General features: G+C 41.7%; 1 protein-coding gene across 1 annotated transcript; it reads right to left on the reverse strand.

Annotated features, from left to right (window-relative positions):
• Nucleotides 1–688: 688 nt before the first annotated feature.
• gjc4b (gap junction protein gamma 4b) lies at nt 689–10,144 on the reverse strand. Its single transcript, XM_061088790.1, has 3 exons — nt 9,968–10,144; nt 2,253–3,414; nt 689–2,118 (listed from the first exon to the last, which is right to left on the reverse strand). Exons 2-3 carry the CDS (start codon nt 3,379–3,381, stop codon nt 2,105–2,107), a joined length of 1,143 nt encoding a protein of 380 aa, XP_060944773.1. The 5' UTR covers nt 3,382–3,414; nt 9,968–10,144; the 3' UTR covers nt 689–2,104.
• Between the last annotated feature and the right edge of the window lie 2,122 nt (nt 10,145–12,266).

Here is a 12,266-nt window from a genome sequence, read left to right on the forward strand (position 1 = left end):
AAATGTATTCTATTTTGCTGTCATTCAATAATATATCCAATATTTTACTGCTGCTTTCACTACTCAATTATAATCACATTATTGATTCTCTGCTAAACTGATCCTGAACAACACTGAATCTCATAACATCTGTCTGTGAGTTTGTTTTTATGGCAGCTGAAAATGTTTTGTATTCACTTTGTAAATTATTCAATCATTAAAGAATTAAATGTTTGCAAAGGCAGGCTGAGACTCACCTTTTCATTTTATTCTACCAGGAGTAGATGTAGTATTACACATTCTCCACTTTACAGGCTCTTGGACTTTGCCCTGTAGGAATCACTACAATCCACTAGAGTGCACTGTAGATTCAAATTGGTTTAGGAGAGGCTGCAAGAAAATTATTTCTCTCCATCTAACACACTCGAATAGGTAATTCATGGCAACTATGTATTATTAACCAAAAACTTTTGCGTAATTTCAGAAATCTATTCTGTTAAATAACAAGTTAGCTTTTTATTGCACCGTTATAAGTCTTAAGAGAGTATTTGTCACGAATATAAGTTTTAAGCAACTATATATCGGGCCTTTCCAGATTTTGTTCCATCACTTAAAATTTGAAATGAATGCAAAATATAAAATAATAAAGTGTATACCTGGACCTGGAATATATATAAGTATAGAAAAGATTCCGACACCATTTCAAAACTGGCATTTGCTGAAAATGTTTTATTTAAAAAAATTCTAACCACAAAGTACTATCAATACAAAACGTATAAAAGTACAAAAAGCATAGGTCAAAAATAAGTTGAGATGACAATATTCGAGTTGGCACCAACGGCACTGTGGGTATGATTCAGAATAGAAAAAGTTGGCATCTTAGAGCGCATACATGCAACTGAATTCACATTGAAATGATTACATCATTTACCAACCCCCTTATTGAGACTCTGGAACGGTCGCAACAACGATCCAAACATCAGCACTTTCAGACATAGAACATGACGCACAGTATTTTCCCTTATTAAACGATTACATTTGGGTCTGAAAGAGGAAGCACTTGCTGGTGAAAGATGATGTGCACCTATTCAAATAGATTGCATGTTGTTGAGCTTTTAAAGACGACGTTACTAACATGACAGAAGCTGATGCACCGAACCGTTTTCAGCGTGCACTAGTCCGTCGGTTGAATAACACTTTGGGGAGCGAAGCAAGTATGAATGTCATTCTTTAACCAAAAGAAGAGAAAAATGTTGGCCACAGTGACAAGAGCCTATTTTCAATACCACAATATTCTATACTAGTACAAAAATAAAGAACAGTGTCAAATACAAAGTTTAAAACAATACAATATCAAGAGTTACATGTTTTTCAAGCATTACCCAGGTTTGTTTATTCCTTTGGAGAAAGGCACCCCAAGTGTGTTCCAGTTACTTTACCAGGCACCAGACTTTGGGAATGTTGACTGGCCCAGTACCATCATTGTGGAAGAAAAACAAAAAAAAGACAACACACTTGAAAGAAACCTTCGTATGAACAAGTCTTCATCAGCACGACAAACATCCAGTACCTTCCTTTTTTCATTTTTTTACGAATTGTGCCTTCAACATTTATCTACAAGCACTCGCTGATTCAGTTCCTCACAAAATCCTACAGTTTAAACATGTTTTGCACTACGACTGGCTTGGCCTTACAAAATGCCATCATGTGAAGTTCAAGTTTCAGTCTAAGGCAAACTTGAGATGCACTCACTGTGAACTTCCAACGGAGGACAAACTCTTAAAAAAAGGACTAATAACTCTAAGTCTCATTATAAAAACTATCAAATAAGGAAAAGAGGAATAGCTGCCCTGAGGGAGACGTTAACCATAACCATTCTTGTTGCACGACGGTAGTTTGTTAGCACTTTGGATCTTCAGACAGGCTGGCGTCTCAAGTATTGCTGAGTTGAGACAACCATTCTCCTCCTCGTTCGACTCGTTGCTCGACCACTGTGGGCTCGTAACACTGGAAGGCTTGAGCTGACTTCATCCACCTCAAGCAAGTTCATGACATCACACATGCACACGATCACCATTTAGATTCCTTATGTGCTCCTGGTGTGAAGTGTTCAGCGGGTGACAACCTACGCACGGAGACCTGTGAACATAGTGAAGGAGTCAGCTTTAGTAAAATACTTAGTCTGAGGGTTTTTCACAATAAAAGATACAAGCTGGCTTGTGGTTGGAACAAAATAAAAATCAATGAAAGGATGAAAAAGGTAGAAACCATACCTTTCTCACATGTGCTGCTCTGCTTCTCCTGGGCAAAGTTTAATCTGTTCTGCTCGACTGCCGTGCCATTGGACTCCGGGCTGCTGCTGCGTGACGGGCTTTCGTTCTGGTAAGCCAGATCCAGATGTTGCTGGGCAAGTTTAAGGTGTCTGCGCAGCCTCTCCAGCTCCCGTGACGAAGCCTCGTCCCCAAACGACTCGCGGCCCGAGTCCACCAGGTTGTCCCTAAAGTTCATTTTTCCTGTTGGGTCCTTCTTCAGAGCTGTGTTGTAGCCTGGAGGCGCAGAGGGCTGGCGGCAGATGGAGGATCTCTGGCTCGCCAGAGCTGGGTGGCGGGGTGTGGAAGGCCTTGGTGCACAAAAGCAGTCGCGAACACCGCTGATGCCAAGGTGGAGGATCTCCAACAAGGTGAAGAGCAGACACAAGGCGCTGACGGCGTACATTATGAGCAGGAAGATTGTTTTCTCTGTAGGACGCGAGACGAAGCAATCCACTGTGTGCGGGCAGGGAGAGCGCGTGCATACATAGGACGGCACCACTTCTATCCCATAAAGGATGTACTGTCCAAACAGGAAGGAGACCTCAAAGATGGCACGTGATAGCAGCTGGAACACGTAGACCTTCATCAGACCATCTCTCTTGATGCGGCGGCGTCCATCGTGCTTTTTGCTGGGCTTCTCCACAACCTCCTTTTCCTTGTCAGGCTCAATCTCCTCCAGGATCATGGGGTCCTCTTCCCCGTTATCCTCTGCTTCCTCATAGTCCCGGTTGGCACCGCGGCTCACTATGGGCATCCTCTTCCTGGGCCGGTAGTCCTCGTCCTCCATGCGGGCGATCTTATGCATAGCAAAGCCAAGGTACATGATGGTGGGGGTGGTGATCATAATCACCTGAAACACCCAAAAGCGAATATGTGACAGCGGCGCAAATGCGTCATAGCACACGTTCTCACAACCGGGTTGCTGAGTGTTGCACACAAATTTACTCTGTTCATCATAATAGATGGATTCTCCCCCGACCGCTGTGAGCACGATGCGGAAGACGATGAGGAGGGTGAGCCAGATTTTACCCACAAAAGTGGAATGATTGGAAATTTCATCCAACAGCCGTGTGAGGAAGCTCCAGCTCATTTTGCCTCTGGAACAGGAGGGAAACTCTCAAACCTGTGAAGAGACAGAAAATGTATTCAGGCGTCGGAAAGGAGGAAGGCATTGACAATGAAACATAAAAGAATAGAACTTTTCGTAATAACACAAAATCAAGTTCAAGGCCAGGACTGGTAAGCAACAAGCGATTTCAAATAAAACGGCATAATATAACATTCCCGCTGCTAAACATTTGGGTGCCTGTGGCATAATTTATCTGTGGTGCCAGAGCTTGATTACATCTAAGGGGACTGTTTGGGCTCGGCAGAGGTATGCGCCAGTCATTGTATTTTTTTTTTTTTTTTTTTTGACTTCTTGTTGTTGGACTACCGAGCCACAAGGTGGAGCAGTTGTTTCACTGTTACCTAGAGACATCTGGAACAATCCCTCTGATCTATGAAGGGGGGCTGCAGAGATCCCAGAGGTCTCAGTAGATGCTATCAGTCAGTCACTAATCCAAAACTAATCCAAGGACTGTGGAATGAGGACATGTTCTACAAAGACAGTGAGGACGGACCATGAGACAAACTTCTGTTCTAATACACAAAACTTAACCGGAACCAGGATTACAGATGCTATTCCTTTCAGAACAGCAACATTGTTGATCTATATGATAATTCTCGTCTGAGGATTTAACATCCTTGAACCAACGTCACATTCATCCTGATTGTCGGGTTGAATAATCCGAGTGAGCCACAGTAAAGAGCCGACTGCACTACAGAGGCAACAAAGAGCTGCTGTGGTTTCACACCATCTGAGAACTGTCTCATAACTCCTTCTGAGTAATTAGCCAGTACTAATAAAATATACTGCCATGGTTGTGTTAAGCACCAAAACAGTTACTGGAAAGCTGAAAGTTGAAGATACCGTTCCAGTCCACACCTGAAGGGCTCAGAGCTGTTGCTGTTGGCGTCTTCTGAAGTTAAAGAGCTGTACATTATTAAAATATCTTCAGACGTAAATGCAAATCAACCAGTTTCACTAAATCCTTTCCATGACAATCATCGGCATCTTTTATTAGTATTTGGTTTTGGATCCTTCGACAGCCTCCAAATATCCCTGTTAGCGATTTGAAAGCTTCAGGTCAGCTGGTCAACTCCTCTAATGTCACATGTTCATGCTCTGTTTGTCAGCAGGACTCCTTCTCCCCCTTGATGGGGATTAGGTCAGGAATCCTACCAGTCCCTCTTTTCTTTCGTGCTGCTGGGTGTGTGCTGTGTGAGTTTTTAAACTCATTGCTGTTTCTACGTTTTCACCCAGTGTCCTCACAACAGGGGGATAAAAGGTGTTTGAGAGCCTGAACGTTAAGGAAGTTTAGAAACGCTGCTGGCCCTGTTTTAGTGTGGACCGGCAAAAACATTTGAAAACGACGACGCAGTCACTCGCATCCACGTCCTAAATAAGACTTCCTGAACACCACTTCCTGGGTCTTATCAGTTGACTACCAGCAGTGAATGATAAATGTAACGGTTCCACCTCATTGGTCCGAATACAAAAATCCTCAAAATATTATTCACCAGTGTTTGTAGTATATCTTGTAACTAAGCAACCAACTCCAGAGTAGACAATCTGCTTCCTTTTTACTGACTCACACGCCCACACGTTTTGTTGCTTTAACACAATTATCATTCATAAGGTGTTAACTTACAGTTCGATCACCATCCTTTAATGATACAGAAAATCCAGATTGACTTAAATTGCATTACAGCACAAACGTGAAAGTTGTGGGGTTCTATAAGAACAGGTTCCTTTTAACTGCGTTTAGTCAAATTATCTACCAAACTGAAACCAAATGACAATTGGTGATTGTTTGGTTTTTACATAACACAAATGTCACAGCTTCTGTTCTGAAAAAAGTAGCTACGTTACTGCAGCCACAGTGTATAGGATGCAGAGTGTGTCTGTCAATAGGACACTTTTAGTGACATCGTTTCATTGTGACATAAGGTCACCAACAGAACTATAAAGTCCCAGATGGTCAGATTTGCTTTCCAACTTCCTTTTAGCAGCAGCTTTGTCCTCCCATGTCTGGAGAATTCTCAGACGAGCTGTACAAACATACCCACATTGTGCTGTGGTCAGCAAGATGTGAGGAGGTGAGCCCAAGGCTCTGTAATGCTACATGTAAACACAGCCCAGAGATGGACCGGACATTTAACCCCCACATAATTAAACTTTTCCAAAGACTTCAGCAACCTTGCAGATTTTTTACAATATTGCTGTGTGGTCTTACGATTAAAAGTTACAGTGGAATACACTTCTAATTCCATTTAGAATATCATTTCTTTAATGGTTTTAATGATAGATTAAAAAAAAATTCATATAATATCCTAATGGATCAAATCAGGCAGAGGTGATTGGGTACCGTTCAACAGCATGTGCACAATGTTCATATTTAATGACTTGTAAGACCCTTTTAAAAAAGGCCTCTAAAAAGGGAAATCGCGTTATTTCAGGCCATAAGTGAAAAGTGCTGAATACGGTCAGACTGGTGTTGGGCCCTGGAGGCTTAGTTTGACTGGTCCCAGTTAACGTAACAGCTAAACTAAACACTAGAAGTAGCGAATGGCAGGCAGTGGGTATCAGTACAGCACTTGTGCTTTATGAGCTCATTCACAAATCCAGTGCTTTACATCCAACTGCTCAAAGTTTAAATGTTTTGCGACAAAGTTCACAACCTCCTCCTGGGAATCTCTGGTTGGTTTCAGACAGTCACAGTATTTGTCATCTTCAAACAACTTCTCTTTAAATAAGGATTTACCTAGTGTCAAGGAGCTTGACCATGTAAATTCTATGTTTAGTTTGGATGAAACCATCCTTCAATACATAAAGGTTTAGCATGAAGCACAAAGGATTCCATTGTGCAGCAGCAGCAGCTCAGCTCCTCCTCACAAACTGATGACTGATCTGCTGTAAGACAACTCAACTTCATGACTGTGGCTGGTTCATCAGACTCTCTGATGAGATCATTGATTTCATTTATTCTGTGGTGATTAAGAGTTCACATTCTGTCTCCAATGTGTGTTTACATGTAAAACGCACACAGAAAGGGGGAGGGGGGTAAGATTGTGTATCAGGCTCTATTATCCCGTTGATAAGTTGTCTTCACCTGGAATGTCACTACGCAGTGAAACTTATTTAGGCACATGATTCCCTCAGATCGCTCCTCGGTAGATGCCCTGTTTAAGACGTATGTTTGTGTCTTTGCTGCGAACAGTGGCTGCCGCTAACATTATAATTCCATGTGCGGTTTCTGCACAGCTGCCTTTATGCAGCTATATCCTGCAAGCCAACGGTTACACCTCAACATATTTCATGTATGACATCTTTACTGCCAGGTTTCAAGACAAAGTTCAACTCCTAGACTCCGCTTAGTGAAGGCTGCAGATGTTGAGGAGTTGCTCCAAATGACAATGTTCTTAAGGGCGTGTGCGTTTTAATGCAAATGCTCCAATTACATTTTCCAGCCAACCGGCCAGTAAAATTTCCAGAAATATTCATAGCGTGAACGTGAGCAATTGAACGTTTCTAAAAACGTGACAAACGTGAAACTGGTAGAGTAAACTTCACTCTTGTTGATTTTGTGAATGCGTCCAATTGGTTGTAGTTCACAAAAATAACTGTTACCCATTATGGCTGAGTCCCTAGCCTCTGCTTCAGTTTGCAAGTGTGTCACGGATTTCCTACAATCACTCTCTACTCTGCAAGAATCAGATACAGCTAAAGAATCTATAACTCTGGCCTTACAATCATTATCATAAAATACGTGTGTTGGTCCCCTCTGTAGTCAAGTGTTCCTGGTAGCATCATACTAGCTCTCCATCAACATATTTGTTGGTCTGGATTCACATAATGAACAACAACCCAACAAAATTAACAGATAACACACTTTGCCAGCTTATATATATATATTTCAACTTATGCAACAGCTTGCTCAAATAAGCAGCAGGCGTTGTGTGGGTGTGTTCGCAATGTTTGGTCTTGGGTTAGCTGCTAAACCACACCTGACAACAAATGACTTCAAGGTTTTCCCTTTAATTATAAGGCTTTATAAGACTGGGCATTTTTTTAGCACCGCCTTAACTGAATGAAGGGGGGGAGGCGGGGGACCATACTGACAGATCTAAGCCTCTCTACAGGGAGCAGAAGTATACGTCCAATTATAAGACAGTATTTTCTTCCTGAAACTTGGGGTTTAAAAATGCGGACTGTGTTAAATTTCACTGAAGTCTTTTACAGAGTGTTGCATTATGGGTCAGTTGTAGCTTTTAAGTTGCCGGGCCAGTGAGTTCGTCTATAGTGAACGAAACCGCCTGTTAAGAGCGTCTCGTTAGTTCGATTTAACCTGAAAGATGGTGGAAAATGTTCTACTTCCCAAAAGGAGATTAAATTCCTTCTTGGCATCTCCCAATATCTTAACTGCAGAAATTTAAAATGGCAAAACAAAAATTGCCAACAATTACATCTGTCCCGGATGAAGAGCTGAGGAGGACTGAAGTCTGAAAAGCGTTAGCCCTCCGAGGAAATGATAATGCGAAGGAATCGACTCGCTACAGCGGCTCAGTCAGCTGACTTGATTGAGGCCAAGTGCTGGGAGAGTCAGAAGTCTACAGATTATTTTACTATCCCTCACAAAGGCATGAAATATAACTTCAGGACGTGGCACAAACTATTTTCTTCTACAATAATTATACAAACTTTTGTTTTTATACATATTGTAACCAAAATGGTCAAACATTTAGTAAACATAAATGCTCTAGGTTTAGGCTGGAAGATGACGATATCAATAATTATCCAGAAAGCAAAGCAAAACATTTCACAACTCTGCAGTAAATCTAATTATACGCAACACCTCTTAATTTTTCTTACACAATGAATAAGCAATTCGTGAATTTAAATCGAACCTTTGCAATATTGAGATAATTATTTTTATGTATTTCTTATTGCTGGTATCGTGCAGTCGTGGCACAGATGGTCAGTTGATGACACCTCGAATACAATAAGTTAAGAAGATGGTGTTGTAAGAGTTGTTCTCACTAAAGTTAAATATTTCAGCTTGATTTTAACTAAATGGACTTAAAGCAATCCGATTCTGGCAATTCTTGATAATAGTGAACTGGTAGGTTTTCTCTTATGAATCCCTAAAGACTGAATATAAATAAACACAACAAATATATAAAGTCTCTCAAATTTAGTTGTTTTTTTTTAACTTAATTTCTCTACTTTTGTTTTACACAGCCCATTGCGTCTACCGCAATACTGCTATGGCTACAATAAACGTATAGGTTAGGTCAGTTTCCCAGTGTGACACTTCCAAACAAAATACATGTAGCTTAATTTTGAAGATATCTTGATCAGAGATAGACCATCTTGATACTTGTGGATTACCAGATAAGTGAGTCTGTGACAAATATTGATGAATTGCACAACAAACAAACAAGCCAATCAGCCCCACTTGTTTCCAGCTGGGAAGACAGACACAACTTTCCACCCTGAAGAAGTGACCGGTCTGTCTACTGGGACACTTCCTGTCAATCTGCAGCATTTCGGAGAGAATCCACAGTCAGGAGCAGAGTTTCCACGACTAGAACACAGAGGCTTTTGTGGCCCTCTCTCACATCTGGGGGGGTTATCCCTCATATACCCCACAAGCGCTCGGGGCTGAGAGGCCCCAATGAGCCGGAGGGAGAAGCCAAATAAGAACAATGAAAACCAGCATGAGTCCAATCTGAGGATTGAGATCCACTGAGTAAAAATGGTGAAGCTAGGGTGGAAATCAAATCCATCCGGCCCTCAACCATCAACCATGCAATCAAGCTTAATGCACATGTGGCTGTGTCCACTTCTGGAGTAGAAACTAAACATGCACACAGGAAATAATTGTTGCTTCGTTAAAAGCACATCATTCATTAATGCATTCTGATATTAAATGCAAATAAAAAAATGATCCTATTTAATGTGGAAGCTGATTAAAAACAATGAAAGCGCCTCCTGGTGGCTCTGGGGTGCACGTCACCAGGGGGCTACACGTGCTGCCGCCAACATGTTGTGGGTCCACAGGGACCGGAAGTGCAGGTTGTGTAGTTTGGACTCACCCAGAGATGTGAAGTTAGACAGGGTGTAGCTAAAAAATCACGATATGGAGGTTTAACACGCAGGTGGTGGTGGTGGGGGGGGGACTTTAGGAATAAGGACCGAGCCCTGTGCGTTCCTCCATCACCGCAGTCCAGAATCACGCAAACAAATTGTGTCTTGAAAACACGTCGCACACCGGCACGTTTAAATTGCGCAAATTAGGAGAAATTGTAAAACCAGACCACGCAACGCCAAGTGTTCGTGGTTGAACTAGTGCCCCCTGCCGGCCGCCTGCACTAACGCGCTAACTCCACTGCGTACAAACTGAACATCTTCTGACGCAGCGTTTTCTCAACAGTTCTGATTAACGGGTTTAAAAAAAAAAAAAACACACAATCCGATGCTACGAAAAACCTCAAAGTTAAACACGCAAGTTCCGCGGATGCAGCAGGAGAAGCTGCGGGACGCGGCGTGTGCGTGTCGTGCGGGTTCTTACCTTCAGTCGCGATGCTCGTCTAGTCGTCTCTGCCGGAACTTGCTCTTTAAATTCGGGGAGCCCCTCTTCTTCTTCTTCTTCTCTGTCTTCTTCTTCTTCTCTTTAAAAGAAAGCCCTCCCGCTCAGATATCAAGCCATCCAGGAGGTGCTGGGGGGGGGGGGGAGCTCCGTGTCCGGCTCCAGTTGCGTGGTGTACTGCGGGGTGAGGACAAAGACTGTTCCCAAATCCCCCCCTTTTTCTGTCTCTCCTCCTCCTCCTCCTCCCAGTTTACAGGCTCCCCACCCCCTGGTCTCCAGTGGAGGGAAGCGATCATCCGCCAGCATTCCTGACGCAATACCCCCCGACCCCCCCAGCCCCCTTCTCTGTTAACTTTGCCCTGGAACTCCACAATAACAGTAATAATACACTCGTCCTGTCTGTGCTGCAGAGACGATCCAGGCCTTTGTGTTTATATGTTTTTTATATTTAAGGAGAAACCCACCGAGCTGTTGAATCACACGTTCCACTCTCAGCTAAAGAAAGAATCCACATTTAAATGTTTATCACCGGTTCCATGTTAAAGGAGGATCTCTCTCGTCAGAAACTGGAGTGAATACACGTTGGAGGGATAGTTCACCCGAAAAATGAAAATTCACTCTTTGTCTACTCACCAGTATGCAGATGAGGATTGTGGGTGAAAGTGTTTTGAGTCCACGAAACACCTTTAGAGTCTCAGGGGTTAACAGTGCAGCAGCCAAATACAATATAATTAAAGTTATGTCTTCAAATGTAATAAAATAACAGAAAAAAAAGCATAAAATGCCTCCAAACTGCTGCCAACATTTAAATCGACTACAGAAAGGCATCATTCACACCATGTTTTTATCCCTAATGTCCTCAGATATCCTTGAATCAAAATCAGAAGTATTTTATTGCCAAGTACGTTTACACATACAAGGAATTTGCTCTGGTTATTGGTGCAAACAATGAACATAGAAACATAAAAACGCTATAAATACAACATACATAGGAGAGCAATAAAAAATAGGAAACCAGTATATATTTACTCACTGTTTACTTCTTATTAACTCACTTTTTACCAATATTTATACAAAGTAACATTTATTTTGACGTAAACATTTCTGAATAAAAATATATAAAAGATAAAAGATATAAAAAGTGAAGTAATAAGTGAAATGCTAAATGCAAAACAGTGAACAGTGTCAGATTGCAATATGCAATGTAATGCAGTATAATATAATATGATATAATGTGTTAATTTAACACATCCTAGAGGTGTGGGGGTGGAATCAAAGTTCGAGTCAGGTGGGGGTCCCGGGCCTTGTTGATAAGGCCAACTGCAGAATTACATCACACGAGCAGAATGGAGGCATTTAATGTTTTTTTTGTTTTGTTGCTTTTTACGTTTTTTACCTGGTCCCCAGTTACCTTCATTGTACTGAATTTGGCTGCAGTTTACCCCTGAGACTCCAGAAGTGTTTTGTGGACTCACACACTTCCCCCACCTCCTCCACCGGCACAGTGGTGAGTAGATAATGAGTTAATTTTCATTTCTCTGCGAACAGTTGGATGGGATGAGATGAATCTAATGGCTCTCAGCACAGCTCCCACCTCTGCCAATGGCCGGCAGTCACCCTAAGAAACCTCATTTAAATCCACTAGACCTGGATTTTCATTTGGATCTGCACCAAGTTGCACACACTCATAAATATCCGGCCCCTAAAAATGTCAGATTTTTTTCCAACAAGATCCATAAATTACTCCAAAGAGGAATCAGTGAATATCTAAACAAAGCCAACCCTATCTCATAGTTGGAGAAAGGGATACAAAAATGTATTTCTTCATTGCATAATCACCAATACTGCTGTAGTTTCAAATAACTGATATTGGCCTGACCAGTTTAGCAGTCTGACACAATATTTCAAATTTAATATTTCAAACTTATCCAATGATTACATCTTGATGCCTTTGCATTGCCAACTTAGATGTGAAGTTTGTGTCCAATATTGATGAATTGCATAGAAAAGGAACATGTCAGATTTTTTTTCCATCAAGAGCCATGAATAATTCCCTGACAAATTGGTGAATATGCAAAAGAAGAATGAATTCTTTGTGGCCCCAGGTCGTGCCCTTCCACACTTTCATGAAAATCTGTTCCGCAGTTTTTTCATTATTCAGCCAATCAACCAACCAACAAATAAACCCTTGTTTTCTGTAAGTATGACACTTCATAATGTCTGAGCCAATGTGCAACCACCATTTGTTACTTAATTTTTTGTATCTATATGTTACAATGAG

The sequence above is a fragment of the Limanda limanda genome, chromosome 16 (genome assembly GCF_963576545.1).
Source record: "Limanda limanda chromosome 16, fLimLim1.1, whole genome shotgun sequence".
NCBI classification, from domain to species: Eukaryota; Metazoa; Chordata; class Actinopteri; order Pleuronectiformes; family Pleuronectidae; genus Limanda; species Limanda limanda.